Source organism: Talpa europaea (genome assembly GCF_964194135.1).
Source record: "Talpa europaea genome assembly, chromosome: 6".
NCBI lineage: Eukaryota > Metazoa > Chordata > Mammalia > Eulipotyphla > Talpidae > Talpa > Talpa europaea.
The window spans coordinates 111566328-111592419 of NC_140072.1; the positions used below are offsets into that span (position 1 = coordinate 111566328).

Consider the following 26092-nt stretch of genomic DNA (forward strand, 5'->3'; position numbering starts at 1 on the left):
AATAAACGGAAAATGTTTACTGACTATATAAATGGATATATAGATATGTATATATAATTGTATAAATATGCTTTATTTAATGAATTATATATTCTGAGCCTAAATTCTGCAGAACTTACTGCATTTTTTGGAATAGATTTTGTTCACTAAATTTCTTACACTAGAGTGAGGCTGGGTGACACAATTAATTTTCACTGCTCCAATAACTATTGCAAACTTTCTGCTCTCACTGAGTCCCTGTCTTCTTTCCTGATCTGATTTGAGGTGTCAATGTTCTTTATGTTTAAAATAGCCTGACCATTTATAACTTCGATAAATATTATGTAACTCTGCTTTAGTATGTAATTGCATTTCCATGAGAAGTCATTGTCATCTACCAAAATTTGTTTTATGTGTCATCCATCTATGTATCTTTGACACATCACATTGTATACTACATCTTGCTATTCCCAAGAATTTGTTTACCTCTGATTATATACTATAAAACCATTTATTACATTCAAAAACATCTATAGAAGTACAATTATTTATCGTTATTGATGATTTACATGTAAAAACATCAATAGATAATATGTGTAATAAAAAGTGTAAAAATGCTATTAATCTGACATGTTGGGTGAACTTGGATAAGAATCATGATTATGCTGTGTGCTTCTGCATTCCTTAAGCTGCTAATACCAACAACACTCATATCTAAAATAGCTATGTTTATTTAAATCTAATTTTGCATCATAAATGTATTCCTAGACTGGGTTATTTATGTCTGTTCACAAACATTTCAATAGCTGATATAGTAATGTTAGAAGAGAATATGTGTATGAAATATCATTTCATTAGTAGTGTTTACATATAAGATAGTCATGGTAAAAGTTACTTCCTCATCATATTCATTTTTTGGCTGTAATTTTCCCTCAAAAAATAATTAGCAAAGGAAAGGTGAAGGTGCACTCAGTCTATTAGTAGTATTTTTAAGATAAATAATTGCATGTTTGCATGTATAAAAGTGTATCTTTATTTCTTTGGATACTGACCACTGTCCTCAAAGTAACATTTTAATTTTAATTCCATTGGATAAGAAAATGTGGAAGCAGTGAGTATAATACCCTGCTTTATATTTATGCAACTATAAATCTATAGTCCATTTTACGGAGTAGCAGTATCATTAAACATTTCTGTATTTTACATAAACCACATAAAAGGTTTATATATATATAACACTCTTTTGAGATATATATGTGTGTGTGTGTGTGTGTGTGTGTATATATATATATATATATATATATAGAGAGAGAGAGAGAGAGAGAGAGTCTGTTCACTAAGGAGACTACTCTTTTTCCGGTGGTCTTATTCTCGATAAAAATACTTACCTTTAGAGCATCTTTCTCCCACTGAATATACCACTTAAAAGCATGAGTATGAAGCACTCAGTTTCTTAACATTAGGAGGAAGATTATGATTATCAGTATGATACCCCAAATATGTCTCATTCATCTCTGTGGTTCAAGTTAGGATACTGCCCTTCTATGTACCACAAGTTTTCTGTGACTGTTTTGCCATCAAAGTTTAAATAAAAGTGAATTATTTTATTTGCAGGTGGAATCTTTAACAAGTGAACAATTTAGTAAATACTCTGATTTTTCCCTTCTGGCATAGGAATCATCAGTACTATTACAACTTATATGCCCTTCTGGGTATTGGTACTAGGGCAGTAATACTAAGGAACTTTTGTGAACCTGTAGCATGAGAAATGCCATAAAATAAAAAAAAAAAAGTCACTAAGCATTTGAAGTTATTTGTTACAGTAAAATTACTTATCCTATCACAGTTGATACAACAATTAACCTCTGTGTTCCCTATTATCACTGCCTCATATATTAGCATGTATTCTTAGTAATAGGACACACCATCATATGCTACATTAATCCTCTAATACTTGCTGCTGCAGGGTAGTAGCTTTGAGTGGTACACATCCACTAGAAAGAACTTTCTATAAACACACCAGGAGGGCTGCCCCTGGTGGCTCAGCGGTTGAGCACTGGACTGTGAAGCTGCCCGCAGCCTCTGCAGTGCTGGTTCGATCCCCAGCCGCCGGGTGAGGGTCCCAAATGGCGCGCAGACCTCTCCTGCCGCCCGCTGCTCCCCTCAGCAGTGTACTTCGGTCCTTCTGCTGTTCTGCTCCCTGCTCTTGGCTCTACTGAATTCTCTCACCCTCCTGTGCTTCTGACTGTACCCAGTGCTTGTATAAATAAATAAATAAATCTTAAAATATATATATAAACACACCAGGAGTTGTCTGGGTTGGCAGACGAACCTGAAGCTAAAGCTCCTTGCTTTGCCAGTCTCTGTGGAATGGCCACTTTTAGGAAAAGTTGAAAGAGGACTGATGTAACCCCCATTCCTTGGAATTATAGAAAATATAATTCTCGTAGGCCTATCATGCATTAATAAAAGTGTAACATAAAACAAGGAGGTTCATAATTCACTTTGAGAGATTGAAGGAACTAGTAGAACAAATAGAACGGGATGAATAGAACAAATAAAATCCAATTTTATAAAAAAACTAAATATTTATAAATGCAATAAATTACATAAATTTTATTTTATTTTATTTTTAAGATTATTTATTTTATACAAGAGCTGGGGTATAGACCATATGCGCGGGAGGGTGAGAGAATTCACCAGAGGCAGAGCAGGGAGCAGAACAGGCAGAATGACAAAATACACTGCTGAGAGGAGCAGCAGACGAGACAGGAGAGGTCTACCAGCCATGTGGGACCCTCGCCAGCCGGCCGGGATCGAACCCACACTGCAGAGGCTGCGGACAGCTTCACAGCTCTGCGTTCAACCCGCTGCACCACTGGGGAGGCCCCCAAAATTTTATTTTAAATGACATATTCGCTAAGGAGAAAAGTAAGGATCTTGTGAATATTTGAGCATCTCGTGAAAAATGTGGGACTTTAGATAAATATTAGTGATAGAAAGAAATGAGATAGGAAAGAGGAGGGAGAAGGGGAAGTCAGGGGAAGGGAAACAAAGAAAAGAAATGGGAAGGGAGGGAGAAAGGAGAAAGGAAAAATAAAACAGCAATGAATGAAAATGTGAGCGTGTACACACTTGTGTGTGCACGTGTGTGTGTGAGAGACAGAGACAGAGAGACAGAGAGACATTGAGAACTATTAAAGGAGCTCTAAGAGTTGATTTTGACTTTCATCAATGCAATTCACATTGTTTCTTTCACTTGTCACTGCCCTTGGGGTCTTACCTTTCTACATAATCCAGTAGCCTGGAACAGTGATTTGAAGCAGGTGCATCATGCCCTCCTACTGCATAAAGAAAACCATCGCATGTGGCCACTCCCACACCCCCTCTCCTCTTACACATAGGAGCGCACATGTTCCACTTATTCGTATGAGGATCATAATATTCCATTGAACTCAAACAGGAACTTCCATCTCGACCTCCAACTGAATATAACCTGAAAACACAATTGGAAAACCATGATTTAATATTTATATTCTGGATGACAAAATACAATAAAGTAAAAGTTTAAAAAAAAAAACAAGCTTTCAACCATCATGTGAATCTTTAAAATGTCCAAATGCATTATTTCACAAACATTTTGTGAAAGGTACTCTATAAAAGATTAAACATGCCTGGGATATCTATGATTCTAGGGTTACAGATGAAATTACAACAACTTTAATGTTCTTCCCTATATTATTTCTAAAGTTTCAGTTGATTTCAATTACTTCTTACATCAAACAGTGTCTTGCTGTATTATTTAATAAATATAGAGGAATGTGTTACAAACATGGGAAAAGTGGTGCAACAATGTTGGACTGATTGAAATTGCTGAAACTTCACTTATTTTGTTATAATTATTCCGTTAATGATAAGTATAATTGGAATCCAGGAAAAGAAGTATTGTAGCAAAAATGGCATTTGAATGTAGAAATGCATTATTCCTAATAACATAATTATTGTCTATTTGATCACAATCAAAAGACTTAATCACAGTAAGATAAAGAGTTGCATTTATTTATTTACAATTTGTCCAAAACTTATTTTGAATGCCTGAAATATGCTTCACACTATCCAAAATGTTGTTAATATATCCATGAGCAAAATTCTTGTGCTCTGTTCTATTGGGGTAGGTGTAGACATAGCCTACACATAAACACAAATATTATATATACTACGTTAGAAGGTGATGCAGGTAGTAAACATAGATAAAAGCATGGAAGAGAGATCAAAACTCAAATGCTGTGAGTGGTGGTTGTCATTGCAATTTTAAGTATATGTTCCGAAAAAGTCTTGCTAAAAGGTAATATTTGCACAAAAGTTTGAAGAAATTGGTAGTGATTGAAAGAGAGTTCAGGAATATCCAGTGGGGAAAGAATTGAGGCAGACTGAATAGGTGAGTACACAATTCCTAGAGCAGCAAGGAAGACAGGGTGGCTGGAGCAGAGAATGAGGGCATGTGGCAAAGTAAGACATGGGGTGTGAGGTGGACCTCACACAAGAGTTTGTGGATGTTTATTCTGAGCAAAACATGGGACCAGAAGACAAATTTGAGTAGATGACTGATGTGATTTGCTCATGTTTTAATAAGATTAGATGTTGTGGAATTTTTGCTTTATTAGAGGAGATGATGCTTCATGTATTGGTAAATAGATTTAATTCTGTACTCTTCGGTTTCCACATAAATGCACAGGAAGGCATTATTAGCTAGCATATAAAATCATTTGGGTCATAGATTTATAAATTTATCCTCTTATGTCCTTTAATAACTCTAAAATATGATGTTTAAACTAATTTTGTATCCTGGAGACATTGTTTTAAAGTTGCTTATTTCTCTTCATGCCTGCCATGATAAAATGTTTCTGATTACCCAAGTGTTCCCTTTGTGGATGTAATACTTCTCTGCTTGATTACTCACAAGTTGTCTGTCAGTTCTCAATCTTGCAATATGTTGAAAAATCACCAATAGGAGCATTTTGAAGAACAAGTATTAGACAATTAAGCTTGCAAAAGCACCCAGAAGTGAAATAATTACTCACTCAAAAATTGTTATCATCCTAAACACTTCATGAAATCTGAACATTTATTTCTGTTTCATTTAGATTGAAGATCTAATTCAAGTGAAGTGTGGCATAATCTTCAGAAATTATTAAAATTTAACTGTTTTTTGCAAAGATTTGTTATTGGGTAAATATCTTCACAGGAAGCACCTAGCACAGTCCCTGAGAATAGCTTATATTTAAAAAAGGCACCTTCATCTTTATTTTTATTGTTTTAAAGGAATTATTGATTTCAAGCTGCTCTCTTCATTCATGTCACACTGACAAATTAAAATTATGCTATTAATTTGTCTGATTAGTGCTTGTAATAAAACATTTCATGCAATAATGCATATGTTTTCTTTTTTAAATTATTAAAGAATGTGTACATAAACAAACATATATTTAACTGTGTTTTTAAAAGATGATTAAGCATACTGCTTACATTTAATGTCAAATACTGATCCTATTAACATTTTATATTATAAAATAAGATGTTCCTGCAAGGTTCACAATTTACAACATCCTTGACTTATTTAATATAATTACATGTATTATAAACCACTATGCAGTCATTTTCTTCAATGTAAACCCTACTTTAATGAATCCTAGTAACAAGAAGATTTATATGAGAAAAAACTTTATAGGATGCCTCACATAATATTTGACAGTACCTTTTGTAAAATATTTGGCATAAATTAAAGTCTAAGCTATATTATCAGTGGTTCTTTCATTTTAATGTCCTTCTAACATTATATAATATGCATATTAATAATGAAATCAATATAGTTTTAGAAATATAAATTCTTAATATGGGATTAAACTATTGGAAAGAGTATATACACTGAATTTTCCCTCAAGAATAAGCCTTAAAAAAGAAATGGGAAAATTGTAATTTGTGTAAAAGATAACAGTGTACTTTTAGACTGCTATTCAGACTCATTATTAAAACCAATAGATGTATTTGAATACTTAAAAAATTGTTGAAAATTTTGTATTTGAAATAAATGTTATCAATCAACAGTATAATCTACTTATTTTGAAATATAAATTTTCCGTGACTGAGAACTAGAATGTAAAAATAAATAACAACAATAACTATTACTATAATACGTGTGAACATTATAAAAATAGCCAAAGGATAGAAACAATATAAACTTAGAATAAATGAACAATGTACACACAAAACTTGGGGACATTTACAAAACGGTGTCATCTCAGATCTCACTTCATAATCTCTTGAATCACAGGTTAGAGTAATTCCCTTTGTTTTACTACCATGACAAATTAGTTGTTGAGAATCTGAAGAGAAGAGAAGAATCTAGTGCTAGAAGTATATGCACTGACAGCATAGGCAGTGACAGCTGTCAGTTTCACATCGTGAAAGGAAACATGACTTTTATCTTAGTGATGGAAGATGAGTAGAAATGTTTAAGAAGATAAAATATGAGGAAAGCATTACATACCAGGACGGTATTATGTATAAAGACAATGCACATGAAAGGCCATAGTAGGTGATAAATAAAAGGTGGCAGGTATGTCATATTGCTGAGTGGGGGTAAGAATGAAGGAGAGGAGAGATGTAGCCGGTGGGGAATAAAAATAGACTAAAAATGAAGGGGTTATATGTCATGCTATGGAGTTGGGATTTCATTCTGAGGCAATGAGAGAAGGAGAGAAATATAACATTCTTAGTAATCATCAGGTTCATATTCAGTAGCTATGAACATTAACCTGTGTATCCTTGTACATAGACAACTAGCATTCTGTTAGGGACTTGCTCTAGATTAAATGGCCATTTAGGCAGAAAGATGAGTATGTGAAAAGGGAAGAGAGTATGAAAAGTATGGAGTTGTTCAGGAAATCTGAGCAATTCAGTATGTTTGAAACAAATGTGACTAGAAGCAGGTGCTAAGAGTGAAAATGAAAAGGAGAGGAGATCTAAATCACATAAGCCACTGCATTCCAGACTGAGGAGTATGCCAGTGGTTATGCTCAGAGAGCTAAAATCAATTGTCTGCTAATGCTACAGGTTTTCATTCTTAGACATGCTTTATCAAGTAATACTTTCAAATACATTAGAATACATCTGAACTAGTCTACCTTTGTGATGGGATTCCAAAAATTTTATAGTTTCCTTCAACAGTCAGCCAAAGTGATATTCACAGAAGTGACATGCAACCATGCCCCCTTTGAGACTTTTACAGTCCTGTTACCTTAGCCAAGTTGCTTTATGACCTGGATCCTGCCTTCCTATCCAATCTTTAATGGCTGTTCTTTCTCATTAAGTTCTAGTCAAACTTTACTTTTCCTCCTTTTGTTCGCATTTCACCTTCAGAGACTTGACTCGAATTACTCTTTCTTATTACAAAACTCTCTCAATTTTTGGAAATCTGCTAAATCAATCAGATGCCAGATTAGAATTTTTTTTTCCAAAAGTCAAACTACAAACCTTCTGAGCCATTAGTAGTTCTGAGTGAGACCCAACAAATAAACAATTTATTTTTCATTTAAATGTTTGAATCTAAAGCAATTCAATTTTAATATAAATCGCATATCATATAAAGCATAGGCAATTTGGGTTCCATCTTTAAGAAGAAAAATACCAATGGATGGATAAGAATAGAAACGATATTGGAAGGCACCATGCAAGTACTGAGTTTTGAGGCTTCAGGTGCTGTGTGTGCCAGATATGGGAACACAGAAGCAGAGCCAGAGACTCCTGCTCTTGTGGTACTTTTAGCAATATGAGGCAAAAGTTGCAAAGAAATTACAATTGACCCATGAATATTTTTAACATGAATGAATGTGTGAATCAGTTTTTCCACATTGAATCATGAACCAAACTGCTGTTTTTTGTCAATGTTGCAGTTTCTCTAGGTCTCATATCAAGCATTTACTAAAATTATGGATGTGCTCAAGCCATATGAATATGTCTGCTTTTGTAAGTTACTCAGGGAATAAAAGAGGAAAAACCTTTTAGCTATAAAGTTTGAAAGAACCTAGATAAGGTAGAAAACAAGGAAGAAGGAAACATAATCACTGGTATAGGTATTATTTGGGGATTTTATATGGCAATCACTGCACCATAATATCTATTCTCTGTTTTGTTGCAATCCTTTTATCCTCCGAGGAAGCTTCCTGTGGCTATGCTGGTTTAAGATAATATAACTACCAGTTAGTTTAATCTGTCTTATTGCCAAAATGTTTCATGAAATTGAAATGATTTCGCTCTCAAAGCCATCAGTACACATGCATTAATTTAAAACCATAACATAATGTCTATTTTTCCACATTAAATAGTATCATGAGTAACTTAAACTCAAGAGGGCTATTCACTGACTTTCATTAGTCTTGAGGAAATTATCCTCAAGACTAATAATACACAGGGAAGCAACAGTCAGGCTAGAATGACACTTTGGTGAGATGTGGAAATAAAACAAGAGAAAAAGTCACATCAGGAGAGGTGAGATTAAAGTAAACAACTGTCAGAGGGTGATGTTGAAACAATTTTCTACTTTGAGTCTGAAGTGAAAGGTCACTTGCTACTTATTATGTTTCTGCCTGAGTAAAACAAGAAAAGCAACTAGACACTAATAGTCATGAAACCACAGAATTTTGAGGCCATTAAAACATACTAAAGAGCGGGGTAATGGCATCTAAATGATAGCTGTACTATTTTGATTTGAGAGACATTTTATTTGAAAATAAAATGAAATAATAACATTTTCTTAAAATAGGATTAAAACATAGGAAAACTAACATCAATACATCAATTTAGTAAAATGATTATTATAAAAATACAGTCTTCTCTGGAGTACTATAAATGCATAATTGTTAATATATGCATGCATGTGTAATAATATATATATATATTTGTAATTATTGATATATATATATAAAATGTGCAAATACATAATAAATCTGAACATCCTTAGAAAGAAATCACTAAATATATGTCCAACTAATAAAATACATTGAGATGAATTTTAAGAGATAAATGTATGTTCATATTCTCAGATGGAAATATTTTAAGTGTAATAGTATATCATTTTTCCTCTCATTAAGCTGTAAATATTTATTTTCAGGCAAAATCCTAAAGGAATTTTGGAAAGTGTATATGACACTAAGAGTGCAATTTTAAGCCTAAAATAATTCTGAATAAAATCTGAAGATGCCTAAGCTGGGGGAAATATAAATAAAACTAGATTGATAAAAATCATAAAAATGGAATTTGTGAGTCAATTAAAAGAATTATGGATACAATATGTTGATGTTGATAAAAGTAGAAAATATTGCTGTATATTACGTAACAATAAAAATAGTGGCAAATACCTACTCAACTTTAATCTCACTACTAGTAAAAAATTTGCACCAAAATAAAATGTTTTTTGAAACAAATTGTTGAGGTAGTAAGAAATGATAAGACAATGTATCAAAATAATTGAAAAAAGCAATGCAAGACAATGTCATTGAGAAAGTTTTTGATAAATACTACTATGAAAAGGATTAAATTATTTTATCCGTGAAAATAATTCAGTCCCAATTCTCCTACAAATTACTTTGTAGAAAGTCCTTGCAAGGAAGCAATCAGTAATTTGCCAAAAAGTTTACATATCACGATGTTCATTGTGGCTTTGTTTATGTATCAAACTTGGGGAAATATTATATATATGCATATGTAAATATTATATATGCATATGTAAATGTCACATATATTTTAGATAATTTATATATAATATTTATTAGCATCTTTAAATTTAAACATTTAGAGACTAATTATTTACATTTAATGGCATTTTTTTTTCAGAGTGGATAACTTTATAACCCCTAGCATATTAATTTATAGAGATTTCAATTAAATTGAAAATAATTTTAAGATTATTTTAAAATAATGTGCAATAATAACTAAAATATACATATGCCTATTTAGGAGAAAATAGGTTATTAAAAATAGAACATCAAAATCTACTCAGTAGGTCTAGGGAATATGTATTATACCCAGGGATACATCAATAAATAATGCAGACAAAATCTCAACATTCATTGAATGTATATGTTAGTTAAAAAAAGATAGAAAACATTAATATGTAACTAATTTCAAGGAAGTGTATAATTTCAAAAACAGTAAGTAAATAATTTAGGATGACGTTCATGGAATATTTTTAATAGGGTTAATAATAAAAAAAAATCTATGTGGCCATATTTAGAGATGAACTCAATAATGATATGGGCCAGGCACATGAGGATAAACAGAAACAGTTTCTGACAAAGAGCAAATTTAAAGGGACTGAGTTGTGATAGAGCTTGCATATTTCAGACAGAGATAAAAGGGCAATGTGACTGATTGGAATAGGCAGGGACAAGATCCAGTGGGTTCCTGAAGGAAAAGTTATGCATTATAATCTAATTGCATAGAGAAATCCTGGAAGAGGACTGATGCATTACTTGCATTTGTAAAAGGACTGCTCTAGCTGATTTAGCAAATGGACTATAGGGGAAAGGGAGCTTTGAATATCAGATTGAAAGATTTTACAATATATTCAGGGCTCAAGGTGTTAATATGGTTGAGAGAAGGTTTTCTCATGAACATGAGTACAAGGCGTATTTTTCCCTTTCTGGAGGATATTAGGCAATGTCTAGAGAATATTTTGACTATCACACTGGAGTGCACATATGTAGAGTTAGCCTCTAGTGGTTACAAACCCTTGATGCTGCTTAACCCTTGATGCTGCTTCTATACAACACAAAGAGAGTCCTAAGTCCAACAAATATTAACTGGCTCAAAATTTCAACATTGTTGAGGTTGAGAATTCCTGATTAGTGTAATAGGAATGTATTCAGAGGCAAATGGAGAGACTAATATAATCATAAAAACAAAGCAAAACAAAAACTTGAGAAACAAACTTGTAGTAATTTTTGAAGAGTCTGCAGACTAATTTATCAAAAAGAGTAAAGATATATTGATCCTTAGTGCATATAAGTCTCATGAAATAAAACTGATACTTCTTTTTTTTTTTTTAGGGTTTTTTTTTTAATTTTTTTTAATAGAGGCATGTTTTATTTTATTTATTTATTTGTTTTTTGTTTGTTTTGTTTATACATGCACTGGGTACAGTCAGAAGCGCGGGAGGGTGAGAGAATTCACCAGAGCCAGAGCGGGGAGCAGAGCAGGCAGAAGGACCGAAGGACACTGCTGAGGGGAGCAGCGGGCGGCAGGAGAGGTCTGCGCGCCATGTGGGACCCTCCTCTGGTGGCCGGGGAGCAGCCGGGGATCGATCTGGCACTGCAGAGGCTGCGGGCAGCTTCGCAACCCAGCGCTCAACCGCTGCGCCACCGGGGAGGCCCAAAACTGATACTTCTTTAGTAGTAAAGAATGTAGGGAAGTTTTGGTTTCTGTCATATAGAGAGACAACCAGAAAATCATGAAATCTTGATTGGGCAATTATACTTGAAGATATATATTGTTTTAAATATCAAAAATAATGATTTTAAAAGATTTGAGCAAAGTAGCTTACTAATAGTTATTTCAACAAGAATATACACTCAGCTATTTTTCAAAATAAAAAAGAAAATCTACTCACTTGCCATTCAGCGCTGCTACACCAACAGTGCTCCGGGCAATGGACATACTGGCTACAAAGGTCCACTGCTGACTCTGGGGATCCCACCTCTCTACTGTATTCAGGTAGCTCCAGCCATCATGGCCTCCTACGGCATAAATGGGCCCTTCCAGTACTGTTACACCTAAAACAATGAAGAAGTGAAATTGAATTAAATTTTTCACATTGAGATTTTAAAAATCAAAATAACAGGAAAAGCTATGATGCCATTCGGTATCAGCTCCACCTATTAAGAAACAATTGCAGAGAAGTAGAAATGATTCACTATTAATTTAATCATTTTATTCAAGCAAAACAAGGTTAGAGCCAAATATTGTGACCTAGATGGTTGATAAAATAAAACTAATTTCTTTATTTATGTCCATATGAAGAAGCAAATTCTAAATTCACATACATATTTTAATCTAATTTTGAAGAATTTTTCTACAGTGTGTAAAGTACTTTGTTACTTTAACAATGTTGTATCAAGCCAACATAGTATTATAAGTTTGAATTTCAGTGTAGAATTTACTGTCCTTTGACTTCCCAATAATTACATAAGAAAAATATTTAAAGCTTAGAAACTGTAATATCTTTCATAATATTATTAAACACAAGCAATAAGAAAAAATCAATAGTGAGTAATCAATGGGAAAATATGTACAACTTCTTTATACTGCTTTCCCAGTAAATTCATTTCTTCATATATGGATTTTTTAAAATGCTACATAGTTGATGAATATTTAAATATGTTAATATTGGCTCAAGTAATCTCATTATCTGTAGAGAAATTCTGATGAATTCCTCCCACCAAAGTTCAAAACTCAATATCTGATTGCCGGGTTGTTAGACTGCCACAAATATATATTGCTAGAAGACATAAGACTCCTTATCTAAGAGAAAAGATAGTTATTTCTTACAGAAATAGCAATAGTCAAGAGTATCTCTGTTAAAAGATATTTCATTTTGCTGATTCAGCAAGCCTCAATTCCCACAGAGTGACTCTAAGAATTAATTATTCATAGAGTTCCACAAAGATTCTTTTGGTCCTAGCATGCTGATTTTTGACTTATATTGTCATTAAACTCATCTCCCCTTAATGTAATAAATGATTTTCTTTGGAAATAAATGTTAATATTTTTCTATGTGGTCTATCCATACATTTTTCATTTTCTTTCCCCAATATTGCGTTATTGGTTATATATTTTTATAGCCGGATATCCTCTATTTTGCAACAAAAGCTCCCTTAGACTAAAAATTTGGAATAAGTGGAATTAAATTTGAATCGCCCTTTGTTTTCTCTTGCCTCCTACTCTCTCCTATGATTTACCAGTAATTTGCTCCAAGTAAATTCCTGGGAACTGGAAAAAATCACATTCCATTCTTAATAAAATCCCCTGTGGTTTTTTTTTTTTTTTTTTTTTTTTTTTTTTTTGAGATTGTCAGTGACATCAGAAACAAAATCTGCTGAGAGCCGTCCTGCGGAAACATTCCCTGCTGAGAATATCAAACCATTGTAACTCATGATGCTTAGACTGTCCAGCATCTCCTCAAACCTGGGAATACAAAGCTTCCCCATCACATTCCATACCCCTCTTCCTTCTCTCCTTATAAAATCACAGCACACCCATCTTTTAGGGTGCCAGGGTTTATTGAGTACCTATCACACTCACTCCCTTTATGCCTTCCTCACATAATAGGCTCCTTTGTGCATAGATATTCTCATGGATCAGAGTCTGACTAAGAGAAAGAATGACTGGTTTAATAATTTACATTTGCATTATTTTATTTTTTCCTTGTCTTCTGTTTCAATCTGTTGGAATAACACAAATGAATTAGTTTGTTGAACAGGTGATCAGATTATCAAATAAGGCTGATAGGAATAAGCAATTTTTGCACATGACTGAGATTTAAAATAATCTCAACAATACAATGGATCCTGAAACATATATGAAACAAGGAGATGCCCAGACTTTTCCTTCCAGGAAGTTTCTCCCTTTCAAGTCTTGATCCCTCAAGTGTGGGATTCCAAGGTAGTCCTGATATCTAATTTCTGCCTTGATAACTCAGACACTATAATCATTCCTAGTTCCCAGATTATGCTTTACCTATTTAGCCCTGTGATACAACTACCTGGAGATAGCAGAAGTAACTCTTGAGTTTATCTTAGGAATTTTCCCTTTGCTATCTTTTTGCTTAATTGCTGGCTGCCTTGATTTTTTTTCTGATACCTTCAATAATTTGAATTACATATTTCACTCAGATTCCATAATTTATATGTTAGGAAGTTTACTCAGATACTGGATATACTTTCAAGACCAGAAATTAAATTTACATATGACTTCTAACATTATTATCAATGCAAAAGTTTAATAAATATAATCAAATGTATTAATCTATCATTAAGGCTTTGCTTTTGCTTTCTATATATGGCTTAAGATTTGCCGCTAGCCCTACCATTTATATAAGTAAGTTTCTTAATCTCTTATCTTGCAATTTCCTCAACACTAATATGAGAATTATAGTAATAATCACATGGTTTTATGATGAAGATTATAAGAATTAAAGTAGATAAAGCACTAACAGCAAAATCTGATACATTACAGCCACTCCATTTTTGTAAGCTACTGTGATGCCTGTTATTATCTTCCTACTCAAATCTTAGGGAGGATATAAAGGGAAATTCATAGAAGAGGGTGTATAAAGAAGCTGTAGCACATAAAAATGCTTGGCATATGTGGTGAACAAAAAATCAGGATATAGAAATAGATTTCTTTGTGGGAAAGTACTGACAACCACACTTTACTTTTTTCAAGTTAAAACTATTTCAATATCTGTGTTAAGATTACTGGAAATTTAGGATTCCTGGAATTATAAATAAGGAATGTCACTTTGGAGAGAAATTGTAACAATGCTCAGCGTAAACATGATATACCTTTAACAAATATTTGAAACATTTTATAATTAAAAACTAATTTTTATGGAAACAAACTATAACTAAGGTACACATATTCTAAAAATAAGCGAAAAAATCAGAAAAACATTATCTTTCAACATAAGTATTCATTTACTATAAAAGTTATTAAAAGTTTTCCAATTCTGCTGCTGGAGATAAAATAGTCTATATTCTAATGGGGAATACAGATATTAAGCATATTATTTTAGTAGTTTATTTATTACTATCCATTGATTAGCCAACATATTATGGGTAAGAATATCAGAGCTGGATGCAAAGTTGTTAAAAGTTTTGCCTTTAAAGTATAATTGTCTAGACTCAGATTACTATCAAGTTGCACCAGTTTGTGACATTGGAACAAATATCTCAAATTTAATTTATCTCAGACCCTTATCCTTAAAGAGTACTAAACTTATATCACTAATATAAAAAGTAAACATAAAATACACAGAATAATTACTGACAGTATAAATAAATAATGTGATCAGTATAGTCCTTCTTTAAAGTTCAAATGTTCAGAACTGCAAGCAGATGACCGAGTAATTTGAAGACATGTCATTACCCTCAGAACTTAAATTCCTTTACCAAACCTTCCTTCCTGCCCTCCCTCCTGACTTTGCTTCCTTCGTTCATTTCCTACTTATATTCAAATACGTGAGCAAGTACCACATAATCAGGATTGTTGTCTATTTTAATAACCTAGCTTTGGAAAGTATCCATGATTTTCTTGAAAAAGGCCATTTTGCTTTATTCTTCCATATTATAAAGAAAAATATTCTTAGAGATTTCCCCAGTTCTGAGTGGCTTAAAAAGCAGTTCACACATTTCTTGCATTGTGATGATTCCCTTGCACAAGGGTCTCATTAAATAGAGTGAATAATTGAACCAGGATAATTTTAAAATCAGAATGATGCATTCAGTTTCTTCCTTATGTTTACTAAAAATATCTTTACAGGTGCAGTTAAGCAAATTTAGCCATTTAAAATTAATGCTCTTCACTTTGTTCAGCAATGATATTCACCAAGTTTTAAAAGACAATAGTGGAAACAATAGAAATATCTAGCATGTGTGTGTATCTCCAAATTAATAATTATGTGATTACTTCTTACAAAAAAATTAAAAATTAGAGCCTCCCCCGGTGGCGCAGCAGTTGAGCGTTGGACTGCAAAGCTGCTCACAGCCTCCGCAGCGCCGGTTCGATCCCCAGCCACTGGTTGCGGGGCCCACATGGCTCTACAGACATTTCCTGCCATGTCCGCTGCTCCCCTCAGTGGTGTATTTCATCAGTCTGCCTGTTCTGTTTCCCGCTCTGGCTCTGGTGAATTCTCTCACCCTCCCGCACTTCTGACTATACCCAGTGCTTGTATAAATAAATAAATCTTTAAAAAAATAAAAATAGGGACCTCCCCGGTGGCGCAGCGGTTGAGCGCTGGGTTGCGAAGCTCCCCGCAGCCTCTGCAGTGCTGCTTCGATCCCTGGCTGCCAGGCGAGGGTCCCACATGGCGTGCAGACCTCTCCTGCCGCCCGCTGCTCCCCTCAGCAGTGTACTTCGGTTGTCTGCCTGTTCTGCTCCCTGCTCGGGCTCTGGTGAATTCTCTCACCCTCCCGCGCTTCTGACTGTACCCAGTGCTTGTGTAAATAAATAAATAAATAAATCTTTAAAATAACTAAATAAATAAATAAATAAAAATAAATATTAGGCAGCTCTCCTGCCCACATATGACTATTCAGGTACCTTCCTCTTTTTTCTTTCTCCTATTCCTATTACCTCTTCTTTTAAATGTTAAAAAAAATAAAAATTGCTTCTTGATGTTACAGTTAAAATTCTCCCCTCTTTCAGTACATATGCACTGAAACATATATATATATATGTGTGTGTGTGTGTGTGTGTGTGTGTGTGTGTGTAGTTACGTATATATGTATATTTACTATAGCTCAGGCACTTAGGAATCATGCCATAACATATCAATATTTTTTCTGTGTGCTTTTCCCTCAGAATAGGTCAATAAAAGCAGCAAATCATCCCTAATTTGGGGGTACATGACACATGGTAAAGTTGAGCACTTTCTATATGGAATTTAGAGCGTAAATGAATGCAATGGAGATTTTAACTGACTATGGAGAGCGATCATGGAATAATGTGCTTGTACAGGCAACTCCCCAATATACTTTCACTTCTAAGCAAAATTCAAAAAGTTTACCTCACAATACTTATTTTATTGTAGTTATATAACCAGCTATTTATGGTATCTGACACCTGAGGTTGTTTCAAGGATTGCATACAATAATATGTGCAAAACACTTGGAAAGGCTGGCATGCAATTGAATAAATATTCAGTACAATGCCCATTATGACTGATCATATCTGAATCTTAGGTCTAACCAAATGTCAGTTGATAGTGTCATTGTAGGGAGATGAGGAGACCAGTTAAGGACTTAATTTGCTCCAGTATGTGGTATTGTCTCTATTTCTGAGAATTTCATTTGTTTGATTGAACTAGGTACTTTAAAATACTCTAAACACTTTGCTAAATGGATATTTTCTCTTATGAAAACCCAAGGATGATGTCAAGTTATACTTGATATTTTAAAGTAGGATTGTTATATATATATAAATAAAAGTAAATACTAATTATAAAAATTTCCAGAGTTCTATTCTTCTAAATGTCAGTTTGTAGTATGTATTGTTGGCTTTTAAAGCAAAAATAACAATTGAGGAAACATAGTTAAGTATTGTAGAGGCTGTGTGTTGCAACTAACTGATCATATAAAATATTTATTGAAGTAGATGAGTTAAAAGATTGTCTATGATTTTCATAAATGTGAATGTGCGATATTATAAGTTAAAAGAATCGCTTGAGCAGAACTCAGAAATGAAAAATAAACAAGTCATGTATGGCAAATAGTGAATACCGAACTTTGATCAACTGTTAGAGTAAGCATAAAAATGCATAACTGAGTACTGCTTGTCTGCATTCTCCCAAGGAATTCAAGCTAAGTCCACATTTCTTAAAGATTGCTCTGAGTGGTAGAAGTTCTGAAAGAACCAGGGCTCCCTGAACTGGAGATTTGTTTCTAGGACTCTCTATGGGGATGATTAAACATTTTCTGAAGTGGCACTGAATCTGATCATCTTCCTACCCAGTCCTTCCTCTGGGTATTAGCCTGGACATGGCCTTATGTAATTACATAAGCACCATGATCTTAGATTTCCCCTAACTTCTCCTTTCTGCTCACTTCACCGGTACTATAAAGGGTGTTTTCTCCATAAATCTCTTACATAGTTAATGGCATTTCAGCATCTGCTGCTTAGTGAATCTAAAATAACACAGCTGTTAAGAGAAATACACTGAAGAAAAAGTTGAAAAATTAAGTGTGAGACCAGAATAGGCAGTGATTATGAGTTAAAGAAGTATAGATTTTATCTGAGATCCTGAGGAATCAATGAAGATTTTTATGCAAGAGTGGCAGAACTAGAATTAGGCTCTAATTAAATTAACCTGATAGGAGTCACTTGATCTTTGTAGGAAGTATGTATAGAGACAAATGATGCCATTTAAAAAACTTTACTGTCTAGGTGATTGTCATGAAGATATCAGTGTGCAAATATAACCATTGGGATAGAATCAGAAATGGGAGATATATCAATGAAAAAATATTAAAAGAGCCAAATAGAGATTTTATTATTTGGGATGACATACAAATTGAAATCCATTAAGTTAGTAAATAGGAACATTTGAGAATGTTCCACAACAGAAATTGGGAATTTAAGGTATCCTACCTGACTTGTGGGGAAGATACCATGAAAGTAATTGGTGTGATGTCACTATCTGTAATCTCTACTGCATTACAGCTGGGCTTTGTTTCCCAAATTTCTATGTATGCAAATATCAGCATTTTGAGATTCCATATTTACTTTTCACTGACTTAGAAATATTTGAAAAGGATATTCTTGAATTATTCCTTTTAGGAGTTTCCCTTTAAGGGGTGATAGGATGGATAGAAAAATAAATGAAACACAATAGAATTTTCAGTGTGACCAATATCTAAATGAGTTCTAGTAATTGTTCTTAAAAATATGTAATTACACACAGAATATTATTCACAAATAGAAAAACAAGTGTGTATAATCCAAAATACATCAAATGCAAATATATGTTCTCTTTTGCCTATAATTCAACAAAGGATAAGGCCATGTCCAGGCTAATACCCAGGCTTAACCTGAAATGCCAAATATTGAAGTTCAAGACATTTTGGAAAATGAATTAATTCAAAATTTGGTGTTATATGAAAATTTCCATTGTCATCCACTTTCCAAAGTTAATATCTTTCCTTCCCAAATGTGTTATAAACTCCGTAAGAACAGAGTCTGTGTTTTATAGTACGTATTATCCAAAGCACTTAATCTAATATTGCTAGTGTGTATGAACAGACTCCCCTTTCAATTTGCCAGTTCTTTATACTGCTTCCTGAAAAAACAAATGCCATCAGTCACCTTGCTCCTACACACAATATAGTGCCTCTCAGCTCTTACACAGTGACCCTCTGTAACCTAATCTCATTCCTCTTTTCCAGTCTTTTTCTCATTATATTTCTAAACCCTTTATCATTTAATATATTTCCATTATCTAAATGTTCCCTGAACTACAGCACTCTGTACCTCAACTCTTCTGATAAAATTATTTTGTTCCTATCAGATTTAATTTAATTGGGAAGTTTTATGTAAGATTGTCTATTCAATTCAAAAGATTTGTCCCTGCTTATTAATGGCCCTACAAAACTTACTTATTTGAACCTTTAGTAAGAGATATAACGGGTACACTGAATAATTTATAAATATGTGGTATTTAATTTACTTACAAAGTAACATTATACCCATTCTGTTTTGTACTCTATATAGTCTGTCTTTATATTTCAAACATGACACGCCAATTGATAGACATTGTTTTAATGTAATTTTAAAGATTCTCTGTACGTATATTCTTTTTAAAAGTGAATTTAAAAGAATGGCAATGCTGTAGCAAATTCCAGAAAACATAAGAAAATTTAACCAGATTATCTAGCTTACTTGTGTGTACAACCCTGATTATATTTTATGGATTATATTTCAACAATGCTAAATTAGATAAAATAAGGAAAGTATCTCTGTCTTCGGTTAGCTGAAAATAAAGGAGATAAAGAAGTGGGTAGTAGTATGATTTTGAAGACTGATTATTTTCATTCATCCTACTCCTTTTTTTTTCAGATTTATTTTATTTATTTATGCATACAAGAACTGGGGTGTAGGCCAGAGGTGCAGGGAATGAGAGGATTCGCCAGAGACAGAGTAGGGAGCAGAACAGACAAATCTACTAAAATACACTGTGAGTGAGACAAGTTATTTGCTGTGCCTTGTGTATTAGCTCCCTGACCAGGAATGGAACTCATGCAGCAGTGGCTGACAATAGCTTGATGGTGCTGAGACTTAATACTTTGTGCCACCAAGGAGGCCTCCTACTCACTTCTTAATTGTGTAATTTTGTGAAAAATCCTTTAATCTATTTGATTTTTACTTAACTAGTATTTGATTTAGGTATATGACCTCTTCTAAAAGTGTTCTAAGTAATAATTAATATTAATTTTTAAAATTACATATTAAATGTGACATTTGGCACTAAATTATTATTTCTTATATTCTCTCCCTATTCTTTAAATATTGAGGTCTGTTTAAATTGATATGACTGCAAAGGATAATCGATTTTCAGGCAATTCTATATATAATAATGAACAATAAAAATGAAATTAAATACTCCACCAACACCAGTCCGGGATATAGTTATATCTAAGTCAAACCTCATTTGGAGGTGAATTTCACGGTAACCACTGGCATAAAAAGCGGGTATTTGGGGTCATTTGTTATTTGAACAAAATGTCCTTTCTCTTTACTTTCAGCTCCATTATCTTGCTTCTCCGAGTTAAACAGGTAATGCAATTTTCAAGTTACTGGGTAGAATTAGGTTGCAAGATTTTTAGGGTCTCCTTGGAGAGCTTTAGAGTTGGAATTCTCGACCCTTATGTTCTGGAAAATTTCCTGGGAGACAAATTATAGTCCAGCAATAAGGATCAGAAAAAATAATTAAAAAATAATCACACAATAGATGTTGATTTCCAAAGAGAAGACTGACATTTATTTCAAGTGACTTTTTGTATTCCCCTGAGTTTGACTTCCCAGAAAACCAAAAAGAGGTAGAACACATGGTTTCAATCTTCTGAAGGTGAGATAGTCCAGAGAATTTGCAGAGCAGGAGCCTCTGTCTGTCTGGAAACCATAACAGTGAACTAATGGTTTCACTGCTCCTTCACAACAGATCCAGTGGGGCTTGAATTCATGCTGACTTTTGCACCATCTGTCAGGATTCCGTCACTTAAGTTATTCCAATCAACTAAACCTAAAACACAATAGGTTTATAGACCATAGTGCTTAGATTAATCAAAGACATTTTAAAATTATATATTTTTGACTGAACTCTACCTTAAAGGTTGTGATAAAATGTGTTAAGTTGGAGCTCAACATTAATAATTTAAAAGCTGCCAAGGTAATTTGAATGTGCAGCCAACATTGAGATGATGCCAAAAGGAAGAAAAAGAACTATGACCCAGCTGCCAGAGAGGAAAGTAGAATAATCTATAAAACTACCCATCTAAATAGAATTGCAAGGGAACTGCTGAATGGTTCACAAGTAAAGGAACTAAGAGGATTTAATTGCAACCACAGAAGAAATATATCAAGATTCTAAAATGGTTGTAACTACATATTTTTATATTTCTTTCAAAAATATATTATTTTTCTACTAAAAGATTCTGGAAATATAATGCAAATGGATAATGGATATTCAGATCCGAATGAGTAGTCTTGAGAATTAATGAGAAGGAAATGCCTTACAGAATAGAACAAAGGGGGCCTCCCTGGTGGCACGGGGGTTAAAGACAGTGCTATCAAGTTATCAGCAGCCACTGTGGCATGAGTTCCATCCCCAGCCAGGCAGCTTACCCATATGGCACAGCAGAACTCTCCTGTTTCACCGGCTGTTCCCTTCAGCAGTGTATTTCAGTAGATCTGCCTGTTCTGCTCCTCACTCTGTCTCTGGTGAATCCTGTCACCCACCTCACTGAACTTCTGGCCTACACCCCAGTTTTTGTATGCATAAATAAGTAAATGTTTAAAAAACTAGAACAAATATATATTAAAAGATATGTATCTGAGGAAAAAAATAGATTGAAAGAAAGATCTAGGAGAAGGAATATGTGCATAACAGTAGTACCTGGAAAGAAAAGAGGGCATATAGATATCATAATTTTATAAAATTAATAAAAAAGATTTTCAGAACTGAAAAATCTTGATACAGAGATTGAAACATGTTTGAGTTTCAGGTAAGGTTAGTGAGAACATGTATCAACATAGATAGAAATGATATGAATATATTAATAAATGAAACATATCTATAAGCATATATAATATATCACATGTGGATACAGCCTTATAAAAGTCCTGACTTTCTAAATATATATCACATTTCTACATGTCCTTGAAGAATTGCTCAATTTTTAAAGATTTTTTTTTATGGGAGTTACAGAAAGAGGGATAATAGGATCTTTTAATGGAAAACATTTTCTTTCTTAAAAAATATTTGGTTAGGGCCTCCCCGGTGGCGCAGCGGTTGATCGCTGGGTTGCGAAGCTGCCCGCGGCCTCTGCGGCACCAGTTCGATCCCCGGCTGCTCTCCGGCCCCGGAGGAGGATCCCACATGGTGCGCAGACCTCTCCTGCCACCCGCTGCTCCCCTCAGCAGTGTACTTCAGTCCTTCTGCCTGCTCTGCTCCCCGCTCTGGCTCTGGTGAATTCTCTCACCCTCCCGCGCTTCTGACTGTACCCAGTGCATGTATAAACAAAACAAATATAATAAATAAATAAATAAAAACATGCATCTATAAAAAAAAAACTATAAAAAAAAAAATATTTGGTTAAGGGTCTCCCCTGGTGGCACAGGTGGTTGAGCACCATGCTGTGAAGCTGTCCGCAGCCTCAGCAGCGCCGGTTCGATCCCGGCCGACGGGCGAGGGTCCCACATAGCAGAGCAGACCTCTCCTGTCATGCCCGTGGCTCCCCTCAGCAGTGTATCTCATCAGTCTGCCTGTTCTGTTCCCTGATCTGTCTCTGGTGAATCTTCTCACCCTCCCGTGCATCTGACCTGTACCCCGATTCTTGAATAAATAAATAAATAAATAATTTTTAAAAAAATAAAAAGAAAAATATTTTGTGAAAATACTAGAGTGAAATACTTATGATTAAAAGAGCAGTTAGTGATAGAGCTGAAACTAGCAATTAACAGGAGTGGAGAATCAAATAAATACCATCTTTGAAATCTGTAGAAATAAGGAGGGAAGAGAGGGAACACATTAAGATAAATTTTAAGAAAGAAGTATGTTAGCTTTGTTTAATGTGAAAGAAAGCATTTCTTCAAATAAGACAAAAAGAATTTCAGATTGGACTAAACAACAAAACACATCTACATGGTATTTCCAGTGGAACATATAAAGTGATAAAAATGGAAAATAAATTGGTTAGCAAAAGTTTAAAAGCAGGCAAATGTAAGTACAAATATAGAATTTGCGTGAATCTTAGTATTACACAAGGATAGAAAGAGATATTTTATAAGGCCAAATTTATGTAACAATTTAGACAGAGCTGATCAAAATTTACAAAATGCAGTTAGAATAAATTATATGGGATGATTCTACTGGAATGTTAGCTTAGGGCTACATGATATTTTATAAGGCCAGTGATGCTCTCTGGAAATCAATGTTATGCACAACATCCTATAAAATAAATAATTATACCTAACTAAATTAGATTACAAAGGACCATGAAAATAATTCAATTACAATTCACATGTGAATAGTTTCCTCTCATTCTTTCACTATCCCTAAAAAGCCCCCATGTGTAAGTGGCTAGGAATCTAATAAATAAAAATATCAGTATGGCAACTGTTTGAAAATATCATCAAATTCTTGTGATTAAAAAACAAAAAGTAAAATATTTTATTATATACTATCTAAACAAATTTGGGTATCCCACTTAATATAAAAATCTTACATGATTACATTCACTCTTATTTAGCCTCTTAACTGATACCTATTCTGTAGATTGTGTATTTCCTTATCTCATATGTAAAAGAAAATAAAACCTGAAATTCTAAACTCTGGTAAAAGGAAAAACAAGTAACAGAAAAAAAGAATGATTGTAAGACTGCTCATAGTGGAATGTGTAAGGGATTCAAGAGACAAAAGATTCAAGTCAATGTAAGTCTTCAGGAGAAATCTTCTAAACATTTGCTCCTTAGAGGGTGATTACCAGAGGCATCAGCATCCCTTGGGAGATTGTTAGAAATGCAAAATAATCCTAGACCTCCTGAATCAGAGTCTGCATCTTAAGATGATCCCCAAGTAATTATTTGCACATTAAAATTTAAGAAGTACCAGTGGTCCCCAAAATGGGGAAACTTCTCCCCACAGGGAAGAGAATGCAATCACCAGGGATATGCAAATAAAACAGTATAAGTTATCTTTTCTCAAGATTTAATGTGCATCTTTACATGTTTTATAGTGATTATAGCTTTATATCATTGATACATTTATGTTGTTAATGAAAAATACATTGGAGTAAATGCTCATAATTTGTTTACTAATGAGTATATTCATTTAAAAAAGTTGGAGATTATTTCTTAGACTAGCCTTTGTTTTGCTATTACATTATTACATATTAATTTCAATTAAGAGAATGAGTGTTTGAATCAAAACTAAATCTGTCTTATAACTAATGTCAAACCTTTATATAGAAGTTTAAAAAGGTTAAACATTTTTGATTCCCAGTTCTTTGCAGCATTGATGAATAACAGGTTCTCTCCTTATCCTATAATAATGTAATTTATTTAGCTGAGCCTGTAGCTATTTAAAAAAAGAAAGGATAATTTCAACCCTTAATAGCTAGATGCAACAATTTGACTAGAGGAGAGATACACTCTCTGGAGTGCTGATGAAATGGTTAGGATTGAAGTAACCACATAGGACATGAGGTACCTTTGGACCTGTTGCTAAATACAGGAGACAGATAAAGCTCTGAAGGTTTTACAGCTGAATGGTGGTCTTGTTCACCGATGCTCATATCCTGCCTTTACAACTAGGAAGAATGTATTCTACTTAAACCATAGTTGTTTTGGGGTCTACTCTTAGCCTCAGCTAATTTCACTGTAACTGACTCAACCCAACAAAATTCAGCTTCTGAGACTTATTAGTTTATACCCAAATTCTCAACATTACCCCACAAATACCTTAATACTGCTTTTTATTATTTTCCCTTTAAAAATCCTAGATTCCAAATATGTAGGAAAATATTTATAAATATTTTGGACATAAATAAAGTACAAAACACTAAACTGTCTCATTGGTTTAACATATTTGAACATTGTTCAAATAAGTAAAATAAGGCTAGAAATTTAGTTTCATGGGTGGCATATAAGCAATAAAAAAATCAATCAAATATTAAGCATTTTTACACATTTTTCATCAATTATATTAGCTATATTATACTACTACATTGGCTATTTCAAATCTGCAAATATTAAGTTCCTATTTAATAACTATTAAAAGGCTAGATATAAAAGCTATATTTATTAATGCTTTATTCATGCTATTTTTTTAAAGTGATATGAATACTATGTTATTGGGTGAAAGAATCTTTACTGTTGTAATGTAGTTAAAGCTCTTGAGATGAAAAGATCATCTTGAATTAGATCAGTGGACACTCAATCCAATTACAATTGTTCTTATAAGACGTACACTTGAGAGATTTGACAGAAGGCAATGTGAGCATAGAAGCAGAAATTGGAGAGATGTGGCCACAGATCAAAATTCTACCCATTATTCAACTTTCTACTTTGTCTCCAGAGACAAAATTTTGTTTTCTTTTTTTTTTTTATTTTTTAAAGATTTATTTTTATTTATTTATTTATGCAAGCACCTGGTACAGTCAGAAGCTCAGGAAGGTAAGAGAATTCACCAGAGCCAGAGCGGGGAGCAGAGCAGGCAGAAGGACTGAAATACACTGCTGAGGGGAGCAGCGGGCGGCAGGAGAGGTCTGCGTGCCATGTGGGACCCTCCTCCGGTGGTGGCTGGGGAGCAGCCGGGGATCGAACCGGTGCTGCAGAGGCTGTGGGCAGCTTTGCAACCTGGCGCTCAACCATTGCGCCACCGGGGAGGCCCAGAGACAAAATTTTCTTTTACTTACCTACCTGCAAAAAATAAACCAAAATTTGAAAAATTTCCATAAAGCTGGTGTTTTATCCTAGATTTTATTAAGGTAATTTCAGATCTGTGTCTTCTAAGAAATTGCAATTATTGGGAATGTAAGGTTTTTTTTTTAAATAATTATTGCATTTC

The 26092-nt window shown here is 33.7% G+C and overlaps 1 protein-coding gene across 2 annotated transcripts in view; it reads right to left on the reverse strand.

Annotated features, from left to right (window-relative positions):
* KLHL1 (kelch like family member 1) overlaps nucleotides 1-26092 on the reverse strand; it is a gene marked incomplete at both ends in the record, with an annotated part of 240056 nt that overhangs the window by 9786 nt on the left and 204178 nt on the right. For both annotated transcript variants that reach the window (XM_084234749.1, XM_084234748.1), the window contains 2 exons: nucleotides 3263-3475; nucleotides 11645-11807. In XM_084234749.1, the coding sequence (XP_084090875.1) occupies nucleotides 3263-3475; nucleotides 11645-11807 (376 nt within the window). The remainder of the gene's footprint in view (nucleotides 1-3262; nucleotides 3476-11644; nucleotides 11808-26092) is intronic.